This window comes from Rhizopus delemar, genomic scaffold (genome assembly GCF_000149305.1).
Source record: "Rhizopus delemar RA 99-880 supercont3.1 genomic scaffold, whole genome shotgun sequence".
Lineage (NCBI taxonomy): Eukaryota > Fungi > Mucoromycota > Mucoromycetes > Mucorales > Rhizopodaceae > Rhizopus > Rhizopus delemar.
In genome coordinates, this window is record NW_027137827.1 from 3972753 (window position 1) to 3988998 (window position 16246).

General features: G+C 38.1%; 8 protein-coding genes across 8 annotated transcripts; 7 read left to right on the forward strand and 1 right to left on the reverse strand.

Moving 5' to 3' along the window:
• Window positions 1-937: 937 nt before the first annotated feature.
• On the reverse strand, window positions 938-1546 carry RO3G_01526 (uncharacterized protein; the record flags this gene model as incomplete). The annotated part of the gene is made up of 1 exon (XM_067656117.1): window positions 938-1546. The coding sequence occupies one exon, from the start codon at window positions 1544-1546 to the stop codon at window positions 938-940; it is 609 nt and encodes a 202-aa protein (XP_067512218.1).
• Window positions 1547-2296: 750 nt separating this feature from the next.
• On the forward strand, window positions 2297-3980 carry RO3G_01527 (uncharacterized protein; the record flags this gene model as incomplete). Its single annotated transcript, XM_067656118.1, has 7 exons — window positions 2297-2500; window positions 2560-2772; window positions 2825-2872; window positions 2930-2959; window positions 3018-3520; window positions 3579-3728; window positions 3827-3980. The coding sequence occupies 7 exons, from the start codon at window positions 2297-2299 to the stop codon at window positions 3978-3980; spliced, it is 1302 nt and encodes a 433-aa protein (XP_067512219.1).
• Window positions 3981-6167: 2187 nt separating this feature from the next.
• Window positions 6168-7246, forward strand: RO3G_01528 (uncharacterized protein; the record flags this gene model as incomplete). Its single annotated transcript, XM_067656119.1, has 3 exons — window positions 6168-6234; window positions 6507-6689; window positions 6849-7246. The coding sequence occupies 3 exons, from the start codon at window positions 6168-6170 to the stop codon at window positions 7244-7246; spliced, it is 648 nt and encodes a 215-aa protein (XP_067512220.1).
• Window positions 7247-7918: 672 nt separating this feature from the next.
• Window positions 7919-8497, forward strand: RO3G_01529 (uncharacterized protein; the record flags this gene model as incomplete). Its single annotated transcript, XM_067656120.1, has 1 exon — window positions 7919-8497. One exon carries the CDS (start codon window positions 7919-7921, stop codon window positions 8495-8497), a length of 579 nt encoding a protein of 192 aa, XP_067512221.1.
• A 988-nt stretch (window positions 8498-9485) lies between these two features.
• Window positions 9486-10244, forward strand: RO3G_01530 (uncharacterized protein; the record flags this gene model as incomplete). The annotated part of the gene is made up of 1 exon (XM_067656121.1): window positions 9486-10244. The coding sequence occupies one exon, from the start codon at window positions 9486-9488 to the stop codon at window positions 10242-10244; it is 759 nt and encodes a 252-aa protein (XP_067512222.1).
• Window positions 10245-10768: 524 nt separating this feature from the next.
• On the forward strand, window positions 10769-11518 carry RO3G_01531 (uncharacterized protein; the record flags this gene model as incomplete). The annotated part of the gene is made up of 1 exon (XM_067656122.1): window positions 10769-11518. The coding sequence occupies one exon, from the start codon at window positions 10769-10771 to the stop codon at window positions 11516-11518; it is 750 nt and encodes a 249-aa protein (XP_067512223.1).
• Window positions 11519-12934: 1416 nt separating this feature from the next.
• On the forward strand, window positions 12935-13639 carry RO3G_01532 (uncharacterized protein; the record flags this gene model as incomplete). Its single annotated transcript, XM_067656123.1, has 1 exon — window positions 12935-13639. One exon carries the CDS (start codon window positions 12935-12937, stop codon window positions 13637-13639), a length of 705 nt encoding a protein of 234 aa, XP_067512224.1.
• Window positions 13640-14122: 483 nt separating this feature from the next.
• Window positions 14123-15982, forward strand: RO3G_01533 (uncharacterized protein; the record flags this gene model as incomplete). The annotated part of the gene is made up of 7 exons (XM_067656124.1): window positions 14123-14178; window positions 14311-14423; window positions 14475-14688; window positions 14733-15088; window positions 15197-15250; window positions 15337-15546; window positions 15594-15982. The coding sequence occupies 7 exons, from the start codon at window positions 14123-14125 to the stop codon at window positions 15980-15982; spliced, it is 1392 nt and encodes a 463-aa protein (XP_067512225.1).
• Between the last annotated feature and the right edge of the window lie 264 nt (window positions 15983-16246).

Consider the following 16246-nt stretch of genomic DNA (forward strand, 5'->3'; position numbering starts at 1 on the left):
GCGCTTAGTTGAAAGCAGGACACCTGTTTGAAAATTGGTCTACTTTTTTAAAAGTGAGGCATTCAATTAAAAGTGACAACAATATGAAGGTTTAACAGTTTTACAGTAAAGCATGTGTTATTAATTCCATTATTTCTTATACTTTTAGTTGTAATAAAGATTTCAATTTTCGTCTCATTGTCTTCAGATAAAATTATTTGGTATATGTATTTTTTTTTCGGATGATCTTAATGACATCTAACAGCTATGGTTGGTTCTCTAAGCCTGATTCGTATTAACGTAACAATGAATAGATGGTGAATACAATCCAATCCTTATCATGTTGGTTCTTGTAATTGAATTTATTGGAGAATGTTGATATCTCGCACAACTTTTGCCTGATTTCATTGCTTGTCGTTACGTTAAATTGGTTTAAAATTTTTTTAATGTCTTTGGGCAATACAGGTAATGACTTTGGTTTGAACGTTCGAATTTCGTTGATTTCAGTAAGGGTGAATACATTGTACAAATCATAGTTTTTGTCGTCAATGTCAATTATCTTAGACTTGCTAGGGTGGTCGAAGTTACACTGCTTTCCAAATATGAACAATTCATCATCTACACATTTTCCAGTTGAAAGAAACCACTTCTCGTCATTGTCAAGTTGAACATGATTGTGTCTCGAGTCATCTTCCTCAGTATCCGTAAGAATTTCGCTGTTTAGTGTTTCATCTTGCTCATTATTCAAATCATCAATGATTTCTTCAACATTGTTAGCATTTTTCATCACTCTCATTTCCTGCTTCGCGTCGAAAGGCATTTTTTCTAGAAGGATATTTTTACGCATCTGCTGATAAAAATATTGCTTAACCGTAATAGCAGCGTCTTGAATTTCTTTGGTTGTCCAAAGATGATGACCAGGTGGAAGAGAAAAAGGAGAGACAGCCACCCACTATCTCTAATTGGTTTTCTTTGGTGTGTAACGCTGCTGAAAATCCTTTGAGGAAGTTTGAGTAACATTGCTATTGTCAGCATGTGATGATGATCCGTTAGTAGAGGACAAAGAAGTAGAGAGAGCATCGCCAGACGCAGGACGTTTAGGACGGGGCCTATTGTTGCGTTTTTTGTTTGACGTAGGTTGAGTGACTTGTTGGACAGTACGTTGAAGTTTGATATGTTCAACCATAACTGTAGGATCCAAAAGTAAATTCTCATCGGATTCCAGAGGTACTCCCACACGCCCAAGAATGCCTCGATACACATTCTGTGAGCGAAGAGTAGTGATATGCGAAGCCAAATCAGACAAGAGTTCATGAATCGCTGTGACAATACCGTGAGTTTGCCTGTGTAAAGTGATGGGGTCCCACTTGTTTTGTAGCAATTGGTATGTATACCAATCCAAAGGACGGGTAATACTGGAAAGTCGATATTGGATGTGCGACAATTGGCTGTCCACAAGCTTTGCCTGGTGAGAGAGTTGCACATTATTGAGTTTTTGAGGGTCATAGTCTCGCAACACATTCTTTGGGCACTCAAAGATGTATCGTCTCCATTGGGACTCGTCCATAGGTCGGCGGAAGAAATCCTCGGTGATATATGGATGCTGTGCGAGTATAGTGTCCGAAGGGGTGTAATCTGCCCCTGGAGCCCGATAAACAACATTGGGATCGCCATTAAGAAGAAGACTATCCGAAAGTCGAGTTTCCAACTGCTCGATGCGCTGGAGAAGTGCTGATGCCCAAGCTGATAGTGATGTCGAGTCGATATGTTCATTGATATTCATGTAAGCTACGACGGTGTAGGCCAAGTGCGTAGTAACAAAGTCGAATGAAAAGAAGATAAAGTACAAGAATTAAAAAAAAAATTATTATTATTTTAATTAAGTAGTATAAATTCGATAAATAAAGTAGAAAAGTTGATAACAACTAAGATCCTAGCTCGACGTATAATAAGCGAATATTACCGACTTATTATTCTCCGATTATTTGCAGTGTATACCCGCCCCTGGTATCGATACTTCTGGTGATCTTGCTATACTTTACTTGACCCTCCCAAAAAACGGAAAAAAAAATTGAATTTATATATATTATTGTTATCATCACTAGTTTAGCTTAGAAAGATATGAAAAAAAAAAAGATTTTATTATATTATTATGAAAATAAAGCGCGGCTCAGAGAGCATGTATCACATTTTGGTCTTCGTTTCGTCAACATTTGTATTTATTCCTCAAACAAGAGAGTAGAATTTCAAATATTTGGTAAATTGAGAGTGTTCTTTTCTTTATCTCCTTCGAACAATTAAAAGATCATTTAACAAAATGGCTAAATTTAACACTGATTATTTTTATCTTACACCAGCTAAAAAATGGAAGCTTATTGATGCCATTGATTATTTTGACAAGCTCAACTCTTATAATTCTTTTTATGAAATACTTTTGGATTTGTCAGCTGCTTTGAACAAAATTAAAGCAACACAAGCGTCTTTTAAGAAATACGTAAAAAGCATGGAAGAAGAATTGATGGTAAGCTCTTCTTTTTTTTTCAATAAGCTTAATTCTCGTTTTACTCAATTTTATATTAGAAACTATTGAAGTTAAATATATACGCACGAGAGCCTCCTCTTGACAACCAAGAGAATATCACCCCTATAGCTCAGGGCATTTCCAATACAACCCAGAATTTACCAGCTGAAACTCAAGAAAACTCGAATATTGAAAAGCTGTCAGATGTTTTAAACAACCACGGTCAGATCAATGTTCGCCCAAATCATGCTACATTTATTAGCAGCAAGGCTGTATGTATTAAGAATATATGACAAGTTCATAGAATTCTCATCGATCTCATAGTTAGGAAAAAGACAGGCTGATCAAATCAATGATGGTGATCCTACCTTGGTATGTTTTTATGTCATCAATAGTTGAAATATGTACTCACTCTCTGATAATATTTAGACCAACCCACTCCCAAGAAATGCTACTCCTGTAAGCTAAAAATGTATTGCATCTTGCTATTTTTGATATTTATTTCGTTTCTGTGTAGTCTGAATTTGAAATAGACGAGGGCCCAAACCATTACCAAATGTCTTCACCATCCGTACACGTTGAACACCCTCATAAGCCTAAATTGAGAAGACTTCAAATTTCAAACTTAATAGAACTGTTTCACTTTGGCACTTCATTTTCAAGAAGTAATCCAATAACAAATGCTGAATATTTAACATACGAAGAAGATCAACAGATAAACAAATCTCTTAAATCGCTCAATATATTACACCATTTAGTCTATTTGCTAGAAGAAATACCATATGATCAATTTAATGCTACTCTTTGGATAAAGAACGTCGATAATTTAGACAGACGATCGTGCACATTTCTTGATATCGTAAGATATACATTATGTTCTTTCCATCTAGTTGCCAAGACTGTACCAGAATATATGAACAACCATGAACGAACATATTTCATTGAAAATATAATCCCGTCCATGCTGTCTTTAGCAAAAAACACAGGTTTCATCGAATTTAAATGGTATGGAAGAAAAAAGTAAAAAAAAAAAAAAAAAAAAAACGTTGTACTTACGTTTCTATTATATCTATTACAGGTGCGAAACCGAGTTCCACTCCACCAAGACACTCAACTTAGTCGATTATGATTACGATCTTCGTGGTGCTCCTCCTAGCAAAAACATTGATGCTCTGGGAATATTATCAACACAGAACAACATGGAGTTGATTGTGGTAGAGTCATCAAGGTAAAATACATCCAAATAAGATAAAATAAAATAAAAATTTACTTTTTTTTGGTTTCATAGTGGCCGATTAAAGGAGCATACATCTCATACCATTGAAGATTCGTTGAAGGTATTGGAATGTGGAGTGGCAGCATTGAAAAAAGAAGCTATTCATTACAAGAATGCATCATTGGATACATTCAAGAAGCTGAAAGTTTACTCCGTGCAAATAATAAAGACGCAGGTAACACTGTCGGAACTGTCTTTATTTAACGAATCGCATTGGAAGTTCGTTGAGAAGCGCTCGGCCAAGCTCCCCACCAATTGGAACGATAGGCTTGAAATGATTCAGTACTTGGAATTATTAGCAACATTGTTTGTATGTAATCGACAACATGAAGGATATCTATATTACAATCATGCTAACTGTATGTTTATTGTGTGTATTTAGGACGATGTTTTAAATACACAACTGACCCAGAAAGAACTAATTAAAGAAAATCTTGGTCTTGTTAGTATTAATGGCCCTACTATCGGCTCAATATCGAAAGCATCCTGCTTTAATTCGCATGATTTTAATCGCATTATTCGCCATCATCAATAATGCTCAGATGTAAAATAAAATCTGCCTACTTTTTTTTTAATATATTTATGAAGCAGTAATCGTAAGTTAAAGCATGTGGCTTTTCATGTCTCCATACTTTTGAAGAAGTAGGTCAATTTCGCAAGAGAGAATCACAGGTCTACTTTTAAGTTGGTACTTTTAGCTCCTTTTTGAATTGGCTGTACATATGCGTACTAATGCTATAAGCAACTTGTTATGCAACCTCAAAATTAGAGATATGTAAATTTTCACGAATAGTTAAATAGGGAAATCAAATCATAAAAATACCATCTAATGCTAGGTCGTCACCTATAATCTCAAGCTTATTCTTTCTTCCTTTTTTCAATATTCAGCATTGTAGCTATACAAATATGCTGGTGCTATAGCAGTTCTGTAATAAAAATATTATGTCTTTATTTTTCCTTTATTGGTACTTTTTAATATTTATCGCTTCAATAAAAGTAATCTACTATTGATTTAGGTTTCGATCCAGAAAAATCATACCGCATTAATGAGTTATAATGCTTCTCAGGAAAAGGCCAGTAATTAGAAGGAGTTTATATTCACAGCTGTGGTGAATTTTCTACCGTCCTGGAGTGAAAGCCTAGAGAAGGGTATGCATTTAGAGACTACAAAGGGGCCAGAAGGTAACTGCTGCACAAAACTCTGATCTGATAGCTTTGATAAAGAAAAGCTCTTCTTTGCAATCTAAAAATATAAACATATATTTAAAGCATCTCTTGTTTTTTTTTTCTACTTTATAGTATCTATCTTTTTATATTTACCTAGACCGGCAAAGCTAATCAAAGCAGTACAGCAATTACTTGATTTTTGATGGCATAGACATATCTTCTTGATTAAACCCGGATAATGATTGATAAAAGGTAAATGGATTGTGAACCGGATCTGCCACCACTACAGTGATAGTCCCGCAATTCCACACTTAATATGCAAAAATACCACGAGGTTCAAACCAAGCCAACGCGAAAGGTAAATGGATTGTGAACCGGATCTGCCACCACTACAGTGATAGTCCCGCAATTCCACACTTAACGCAATGTTGGAATGGAAACCAAGAAACCCAAGTCTAATAGCAACAAAAGAGCAAAGATTCAATTGCTGCGCAACACTTTGACTAGCTAACATAAGAGATGTCTGATTGCACTTGATAAAGAAAAGCTCTTCTTTGTAATCTAAAAATATAAACATATATTTAAAGCATCTCTTGTTTTTTTTTCTACTTTATAGTATCTATCTTTTTATATTTACCTAGACCGGCAAAGCTAATCAAAGCAGTACAGCAATTACTTGATTTTTGATGGCATAGACATATCTTCTTGATTAAACCCGGATAATGATTGATAAAAGGTAAATGGATTGTGAACCGGATCTGCCACCACTACAGTGATAGTCCCGCAATTCCACACTTAATATGCAAAAATACCACGAGGTTCAAACCAAGCCAACGCGAAAGGTAAATGGATTGTGAACCGGATCTGCCACCACTACAGTGATAGTCCCGCAATTCCACACTTAACGCAATGTTGGAATGGAAACCAAGAAACCCAAGTCTAATAGCAACAAAAGAGCAAAGATTTAATTGCTGCGCAACACTTTGACTAGCTAACATAAGAGATGTCTGATTGCACTTGATAATGTGACAATAGTAGCGAGTAAAGAGGTCACATGAAGCAAAAGTGAAAGAAGTCAAAAAATAAAAGAAAAAAAAAAAATACTATACGTATATACAGTCACCCCAAATTAATTATGGGACAAGGAAATTTATTGAGGAAAATTTTAACCTCATAACAAAATAAAGTTATCTTTTTCTCATCCATCAATTCATTAAAAAAAGCATGTCAGCTAGAATCTCTACAGACTGCACACGACCTTTAATTATATCTGAAAATGAAACAAAAGAAAGTAAAGCATGGGGAGTTTTTATCTTCTTAGAACACATCATACGATTAGAGAGATTGCAGAACTTGTTGGCTTGAACAAGTCCACTGTACAAAATATAAAAGCCAGGATTGATGACTATGGTAGCCCTTTACCTCACAGGCAAATTGGGCGACCATTGAAAATAAATGAAAGAACTGAAAGGCATTTGAAGAGGATAATTAGAGAGGATCCTTTTGCCTCATTTTAAAAAATAAATGTGGAATTAACAAAGCTGGATGTTTTTGTTAGCATAGAAACCCTTCGATCGTACGTGGATCGACTTGACTTCAAATCGTACAGAGCAGCTCACAAGCCTAGATTGACTGCAAGACATCGCAAAAGTAGGCTTCGCTGGGCGAAGGAACACCTCAATTGGACGGAAGACCAATGGAGAAGCGTTATTTGGTCTGATGAGTCGCGCTTTTGTGTAGAAGGCAGTAAACGCGGAAAAAGAGTGCTCAGGAAGGAAGGAGAGCGTTATGATGAAAGAAATATAATATCTACAGTCAAATGGGGTGGCGGTGGTGCTATGGTTTGAGGATGTTTTTGGGGAGGAGGTTTCGGACCTTTAGAAATTATTGATACCAGTTCCGTAGACCAAGAAACATATATCAATACTTTGGCCAATAGATTCCATCCTTGGTTTACGAATGTCATGGCGCATCAGGAGAGGGATTTTATCTTCCAAGAGGATGGTGCTTCCTGTCATACAGGTGGTTATGCTCGATGGTGGAAGGAGACCCACCAAATCAGGGGGTTTGAGTACTGGCCTGCTCAAAGCCCTGATTTAAACCCCATTGAGCATGTTTGGAATGCTCTTGAAAGGCGAATTGAAAGAAAAAGATCGTCGATCAAGAATTTGGAGCAATTGAAGGTGGCTCTACGAGAAGAGCGGGAAAGAATGGATGATGAGTTTGCGGACCGATTAGTTCGAAGCATGAAGAGACGGTGTGAAGCAGTTATCAAAGCTAAAGGCGGCGCAACAGAATACTGAGAATCATTTTATGAAAATATTCTTAAAATAAACATGTGAATCTTTTTTTTCTCAAAACTTGAAATCCTAAGCTTAGGTTCACAGGTATTAATTGGTCTTGGACTTACATGCCATACTTTTTCAAAATTTTGTTTCGATTTTTTGTCCCAAAATTAATTTGGTGTGACTGTATAATAAAGAAAGATCCTTTGGCTACTAATGACAAAAACAGAAAGAAATAGATGTGTACGCTGGCGTCTTGGCTGGCTACCAGGTGGCAAACTAGAACCCTGTCCAAGACATCCTACACAGATGCTTACAAAACAACATGCAGTAAGATGTCTCGATATGCACCACCGCTTACAAATGCCAGAAACAGTCCAAGATCCTCTATCGTTCCTTCTCAACAGATTACCAAACAGAATACCATGTTCATCTCACTCCGCCTCTCCATGGTTTATTCGTTGGCCGGTCATCTGTACTATACTTTATGAACTTGACTACACTCTTTTCAGAAATTATTCGCCAAACTTTTGAAAAAATTAGCTGAATTTAAAAAATACAATTACCCATTTTCTTGAGACAATCTTAGCCAAAAAATAAAAATCCTTTTAGTCAAATTCAGCATATGAATTAGCCATTTCGTAGTACGCTTTCTTTACTGTTTCTTTTTACTTTGTTTAGTTCTTAGCTATGAGTACTTTTGTATATGAAGACGGCTTTGGAAATATTGTGGGAGAGAATGAAGAAGCAGTGATTACTGAAATGGAGGTTGACGATGAAACTTATCCACTAGACAGCGTTACGAATTATGATCAATACATCGACTTAAAGCCTCCTGAGAAGCAGGTTATAAAAAAAGAAGAAAAAGTTGAGAGCGCTGGTGAATTACTAGTCGAGGCTCATTCAACAGGGAAAGGAAAACGTGCTTACAGAAAGTACTCGGACGAAGATAAAGAGTATTTTTTTGAGCTAGTTTATGAAAAGGGTCTGAAAGTAGCTGAAGCCGCAAGGAAGCTAGGCATGCCTACGCGGACTGCCCAGGGCTGGTACGATAGAGACCAAAAAGATCCACAAGACATTATTCAGCGAAAAACTGCTAAAAACCCTGTTGGAAGACCACCATCTTTAGGCGAGGAACACAGGGTATTTTTAGTTGATTACATTGATAAGAAGCCATCGTTGACATTAGATGAAATAATGGACGGTTTATCAGCTCAATTTATGGACCTGAGCATTTCTAAAACTGCTGTATACAATTTCATAAAATGAAAATGTAGAATCAGCTTGAAGAAGGCGCACTTCCATTCAGTGGAAAGAAACTCATCTGAGAACATCCAAAGAAGATATGAATGAGTTAAAAGATGGATGGAGACTGATATGGACTATCTCAGTAACTGTATATTTATCGATGAAGCTGCTTTTCATATCAATATGAAAAGAACTGTAGCTTGGTCTAAGATAGGTAGTCGTGCCGAAGTAGTTATACCCAAGACAAAAGCTAAGACTACGACCATACTTGGGGCAATTTCTCCATATGGAGTTATCAATGTGAAAGTGAGAAAGCCAAGAGCTGTTAATCAAAACAAGAAGAGAAAGGCAGGAGGCGGTAAAGCTGTAATCAACACTCAGAGTAGAGGTGGTACTGTCACAGGCCACTATTTTAATTTTATATGCGACACAATAGATATTTTAGACAAGCACGAGGAGTTCAAAGGTTGCTACATAGTAATGGATAACGCGCCTATTCATAAGAATGCTGACATTGAAAAAGAGATTAATAGACGGGGATATGGTTGTGTATATCTTCCTCCATATTCCCCTGAGCTAAATCCTATTGAGCAGTTTTGGTCTGTTTGTAAGAGCAAAATGAAAAGAGAAGAACTCTTGCAAGAAGAAACATTATCCTCAAGAATACGTGATGCATGCAATAGTATTCTTTTGAGTGATCTTAAAGGATTTTGTAGATATTCCATGACAAGGTTTGAAGATTGCTTAAATAGAAAACATATTTAATAAAAAAAAGAATTATACTTAATTAGCATAATTTAGCTAACTTGTATGCTGAATTTGGCTAAAAGGATTTTTATTTTTTGGCTAAGATTGTCTCAAGAAAATGGCTAATTGTATTTTTTAAATTCAGCTAATTTTTTCAAAAGTTTGGCGAATAATTTCTGAAAAGAGTGCACCTATTCCATCAGAACTCTTTCGCTTCCCCAACACTTTTGATAAATTTTTCCTTTTAAGGAAATAATTCATCATGTCCACCCACCTTCAAACCATTCAACGATTACAAAATGAACTCGCAATCGCTAATGCCAAGATACACCAGTTGCAACAGGAAAACGCTTCTTTGCGGAAGCAAGTATCCTCTGAACCCACACCAACTGCGAACTCCAGTCCTCCTTCTGATTCTACTCCCTCCTCCTCCAAACGTCCACGCTCCCCCAACAATGATGCTGCTCCTCCCACAACCAAGGTATCTAAGCTTCCGAATTCCAAACCCAAACACAGTTTAGCTGCCATTGTTCGGCAGTTTTCCTCTCCTACTGCTCCTTCCAGCTTCACGTTTATCCACGTTCCCATTCACCGTCGCCTCCCCATCCATCAACTCCGTGCTAACCTTCGTGAGTTGCACATTAACACACGCCGCATTCTGGATATTCAATATTCAGATCGAAATGTGGCCAGCTTCCTTATCCATACGGGTTTCGAACCCGAGCTCCGTTTTCAGCTGTACAAACACAAAATCACTATTCGTGACGACTTTGACCCTCTGAGCCCCACCATCATTCGTGATCCTACGCTTCTCAATGAATCCGTTGAGAGAAAAACTAAACTTGCTCGACATGTGTTCCTTCAACGACTTGGTTCTGCTTTCTGCCGTCTCAAGGCTCCTCTTTACAACGCTGTCACTAACTACTTTCTCCAATCTGGGCTCATAGACCTCAATTTTTTGGAGTCTTTTGATCTCGCTCCCCCTTACAGCTATCACAACCCTCTCCTAGACAATATCTAGAGTTCTTTTATACCTCTTCCCTTCCCTTTCCTTTTTTCCTTTTTGCCTATCAAAAAGGTTTTTCGCTCTATCTCCCTTTTTTGATCTGACCCGGGCAATTCAATCCCAGTAGTGATTATGTGCTCAATTGGGTTATTTAAATAAAAAAATAAAAATATTCTTTAATCGTACCTATTCCATCATAAAGACCAACCGCCACCGCCATTTCAACCAGGGCAAAGATTCCTCGATTGGCTACCCTCTTCCCTTCACTAGTGACATTCACTTGTTTCCTTCACTCTCCCTCCCATATCTTTTTTACCCTTGATCCCCAAAGGGGTTTTTAGTTTCCATTAAATTTTTATTGATCTGAACAGGGCGAAAACGATGCTATATTAGACATCATACGCTCAAAATGGTCATTAATTTTATAAATAAAAATCAACTTTAAACGTATAATAAAAAAAGAACTTCTTTCCGCTTTCCATCACTTTCTATAGATTTTTGCCTTATTTGGAAAGGTATTCACAACACCAGACCTGAACATGCCTACTGTAAAGCAGTTACAAGCAGAACTTGCTGCAGCCAAGGCCGAAATCAATCGACTACAGCAACAAAACGCCTCCCTTCTTAAACGGTTATCTCAGTCACCATCCACCACTGTGCCTAAGCGCGTCCCTATTGCTACCGTTCCCCGTCCACCTGCTTCCCCTTCGTCACTGCAACTTAAACCACCTACCAAACGTCCCCCACCTCCAGAGCTTGAATCCGCTCCCCTCCAAAAAGCTTCCAAACCTAAATATGCTCCACCACTTCCCAGCCAAACGGCTGCAGCTCGCACTTTCAGTCCCCCTTCCACCAATCAAGGGTTTAAATACCTTTATCTCCCTATACAACGCCGCCTTCCCATTCGTCAAATACGTTCCTTACTTCGACGATTGCATATCAACAGCAATCGTGTCCTAGACATTCACTATCCCGACCGTCATCTTGTTGCCCTCCTCCTCCATAACGACTATGAAGCTGAAGTCCGCTCTCAATTAGAAAAATTTGAAATCCCCATACATGATGATTACGATCCTATGAATCCAAACAACCTTCGGAACCCTTACTATGACGACTTCAATCAAGGTGAAAAGGAGTGTGCCGCATGGAGCGTCTTCACTCAACGCGTAATTCTTGCTATCCGTCGCCTCAAAGGCCCTGTTCAGCGCGCTGTTGCTCGCTTTTTCGTTGACAAAGGCATTATAGCTAGCGTTGTACTTAATGAGCTCTTTCCAGTCAAACCGACTTGAGTTCTACTTTTATTTTATGGTATGACTTCCTTTCTTGTGGTCCATTTTCAAACAGTGATTTATTCACAAGTTACTTCTTACTCCCCCTCTATCCTTTTCTTTTTTTTTGCCCTTGCTCCCATAAGGGATTTTTTAGCTTCTTTCACGACCCATTTGATCTGGCTTGGGCAATTATGGTGTCCTGAGACACCGCGTGCTCATTTAAGTCATCCAATAAAAGTATTATTTAAACGTATAATAAAAAAAAGAAATTTCTAAGTCCTCTTTCTTCAGATCTTTTTCGCGCCGCGCACCGTGGTAGTAATTATGTCGAATGAACAACTCTTTACCAGAGAACAAGTCGAACAAAATATCGAAGAAATGTCAAGAAAATTCAGTCGGGATAAATCAGGGGAAATTACACGGAACTCCCAAATGAGGTCTTGGACGAGTTGGAGAACAGTTCCACAACCCATCTACAAAAGAACATCAAAGAGTTCACCAAGAGTCTTCCCAAGTATGAAGGAGAAGAGTGGACCAACAGCGAGATTTTTTAACAAGGAATTCCACAGGGAACTCAAAAGAAGGACTGTGGATGCCTTGCAAGGAACCAATGCAATATACAAGGGAGACGACCGTCTCATCACCACCGGAAGAGCAGCAACAGGCCTTTATGAAGAAAGCCAACGCTTTCTGGAAACAGGGGAAATGAAGAACAATTTCTCCATATCATGGAAGGGGTCAGACAACCGGCGGTCTACTCGTATGCTACGAGCAGGACAACAAAAACTGAGGTTAGGTCAATGGTGATCAAGGCGCTCAGATTCCCAGACAGTGTTAAACGCCTGGAAGAAGAACCTCAAAGCGACAAATCATTGGCCTTGGACAAGCAAGATGTGGATAAAATATTGCGAGCAAGATATGAACAGTCCATGCTCAGAAATGCAGTTGGAAGAGGAAGCTTCCAAAAGTCTTTTTTTGGAAGGAGCAGGGGAACCACACAAGCGGAATCCCAAACTCCGAATCAACCTCAATAAAACAAACAAAGCCATTAGTGTCTTCCCCTAAGGCAACGGTACATTACAGAGTACCAGAAGATGGTGTTTTACCAGGGGAACGTTTCCAATAATTTTCACATGAATGGAGGCAACAGGCTCTACATCAATGGCCGGTTTCAGTGATCACTCAAGGCTACCAACCTCAATGGAATCGAACACCTCGCCCATGGAGGTACACGCCAATGAAATTCACACAAGAAGAACAGATGGCTGTGAACGAAGCAGCACAGAAGTTTCTCTGTTCAGGGATTGTAGAACGGTCACCTTCTCAAGACAAAAGTTACCTGTCGAACTTTTTGCTATCTAAAAACCAACCGAATGCAGACCAATATTAGATTGTACGAAATTGAATCAGTACATACAATGTCACCATTTCAAGATGGAGGAAGTTCCAACGCTAAGAGAGATGATAGAGAAAGACGATTACATATGCAAGATCGATTTAAAGGATGCGTATGTAGTTGTACCAATTCACGAGAGCTCAAAAGATTTTTTGACGTTCTTACATCAAGGAATAATCTACATATACCGATCACTCGCATTTAGATTGAATATAGCTCCAAGGATTTTCTCGAAAATTATGAAATATGCCTTAGAACCTCTCAGGAAAATTGGCCTTCGCTTTGTCTTTTACCTGTACGACATTTGTGTAGATCAAATCAGATCTATTAGCCCAGCAACCATCGCATCATGGATACAACAAGTGATGCAAGACGCAGACATTGACACAAGTATCCACAAAGCACACTCACTGAGAGCAGCAGCAAGCACTTGGGCAGTAATACATGGACATAATATTGAACAGGTGAAGAAACATGCAAACTGGTCAAACCAATCAAACACCTTCGAGAAGTATTACTTCAAACCGTTTAATAAATTTCAAGAAAGCCAGTCCATAAACAACACCATTTTTTCTGCAACGGAAAACAATACCATCTCATCGGAACCTGAAACGGAGGCAACAAGGATTGGAACAAGTATGCCTTCCAATCTTACAGTTGCCTCCGTTTCAGGTTCCGATGAGATGGTTGCCCACCCTTCAACGTTTAACTGGATTTCTTCGTTACTCTTCCCCTCCCAATAGAAACAAGAAAAAATGCTTAGGGCGCTTCAAAGATCTGAAGAAAGAGGACTTAGAAAAAAAAATTATTATATATTAAATCTGAAAATAAAGCGTGGCGTGAAAGAGCCTTTACCACCTCATCTCCACCTTCCACTCCGGCAACTGTAAGATGGGCAAGTTGTGAAAGAAATAATCTAAACTCGTGACATTTTTTTTTCTAAAGCGGACATTTATTTATGACTTTAGGCCAATTATCTTTGAGAAAACGCCAAATTCCATAAGCCGGACTGCATATTGTGTAAAGTATAAATGAAAAAGCTCTTGTGTGTTTTTGACAAAACTTGGCTGATATACAGTAACAGATTTGCATAACCAGCTTTTGTTCTGTTTTCAGCTGGATGTTCTAAAAAGAAAAGGACTTGTAAATCACCTTTTTTTTGTAGAGTTTTGTTTTGATGTTTCAAATGCTCACTGTAAAAAGGAATAAAAGCCCTGAAGCGCCGTATGCAGTTTCAAGTTCCTACAAAGAACACGAACATCGGGATTTTTTTGTCAAACTGGTATGTTCGAACACAAAATAAATTGTGCGCAATGACGATAAAATCTTTTCTTTCTTTCTTTCTTTTTTTCATGGATTTGCAAAAACTGATTGAAAAGCTGGACAGAAAGCAAACAACTACTATTTTGAGTAGTGCTATTTTAACAGTAGCAGCCACATGGTTTATCTTGAAAAGAAGAAACAAGAAAAGAGAAAGCACGGGAATCAAAGAAATTCCTACACCTGAAGGCGAATACTTTTACTTTGGTAATCCTCGGATGCTTGCAAAAGATTGATGTTTATGATTTTTTTTTGTAGGCCATTTACCTTTACTGATATCCAATCCAAGTGCTCAGATCACAGAATGGCATCGAAAACTAGGTCCCATCTTTCGTATCAAGATGGGTGTACAAAATTGGATGTTTATCAGTCATCCAGTTTTGGCTCATGATATCTTTGTGACGCGTGGTACGTCTACATCAGGACGACCTTATGTTACATTTGGTAATGGTGTGCACGGCGAAGGCAACAGGTAAGGTAAGAAAAGTGTGACAAAAGAGACCAACAGCTTTCTAGGGGCGTCATCTTTGCAGATTATGGTAAATCTTGGAAGAATACAAGAACAGCCGTTCTAAATATCCTTTCACCAAAGTCAGTCGATACCTTACAACCCATCCTAGAACGAGAAACTGCGTTAGGTGTGAAGTTGATGATGCAGCAGGAAGAGATCAGTCCTTTAAGTTATACGCGACTGATGGGTCTTAATGTTGCCATAGCCACCATATTTGGCCTCCATGGTGCTCAATCGACCACTGACCCTATTTATCGAGAGGTGATTGGTAACATGGAAAATACGTTTGAGTTTGTGGGTGCCACGAGAGACATCCAGTCCTTTTTGCCTGCGTTTGCTTTTGTGGATTTTCTACTGAAAAGTAAAAAGAAAATGGTGAACTTTGTAAATAATCAAAGTCGGCCTCTTTATAGACGTTTGATTAAAATGGCACGTGAAAATAAGCAGCCTTGTTTAATCAATAAACTAGATGAGATTAAGGAATCCCTAGGCATTGACGAGCAAAATATTCTTGTCCTTACCAGTAAGTTTATAAGCAGTTCAAATAGGCAAGAGACTGATCTATAGAAGATGAGCTGGTTGTGGCCAGTGTAGATACAACTTCATTAGCTATGGCATGGACTATGGCCCTTCTTTGTCGATATCCTGAGCATCAAAAGAAAGTGATCGAGAACTTGGACATGTTTGTTCAGTCGCAAAATCGATTGCCTTTATTTGAAGATCGACATCAGTTACCTTATTTAGTTGCATTTATCAAAGAATCTCTTCGATATCGGTCCTCTGCTCATATCGGTCTTCCTCATAAAGTAACTGAAGATAGTAAGTAAATGATGAGAGAGGAGAGCTTTCTGTAATGCTTTGGATAGTTGTTTATGGAGATTATGTGATACCCAAGGATACCATTTTATTCAACAACGGCCATTCAAGTAATCATGATCCCGATTTTTTCACTGATCCACATCTTTTTCAACCTGAACGGTACCTCAATGATACACGATCGATCTATGCCTCTAGCAATAGTGCCATTCAGCAACGCGAGCTCTTTTCGTTCGGTTGGGGTCGACGTATTTGTCCTGGTATTTATTTAGCTGAAAACGAACTCTTTAATCTTTTGGTCCGATTGTTAAGTCAATGCACAGTGGAGCCTATTTTAGTGGACGGCAAAAAAGTATATCCAGATTTAGATACTTTTGTAGATGGAGGTGGCACTGTTTCACCCACAGATTACAAAATTAGGCTTGTACCAAAAGTATGATAATTATACAAAATATTCGTGCATCTACAAGAAAAGAATTCGTGTAGTGTAAGAATAAGCTTGAATTTAAATGATTTGATATTTTGTTTACTAACATTCAGTTGTTGCACCTTTGATCATTGAATGTAGGTTTCGAGTTATTGGTAAGTTTCATGTTATTGATGTATTATCTACTTTCTATAATACTAATTTCTTTATTTTATGATATATACTCGTTACTATTATTATTACTCTTATTCTATCTTTTGCACCTATTTTTTTGCT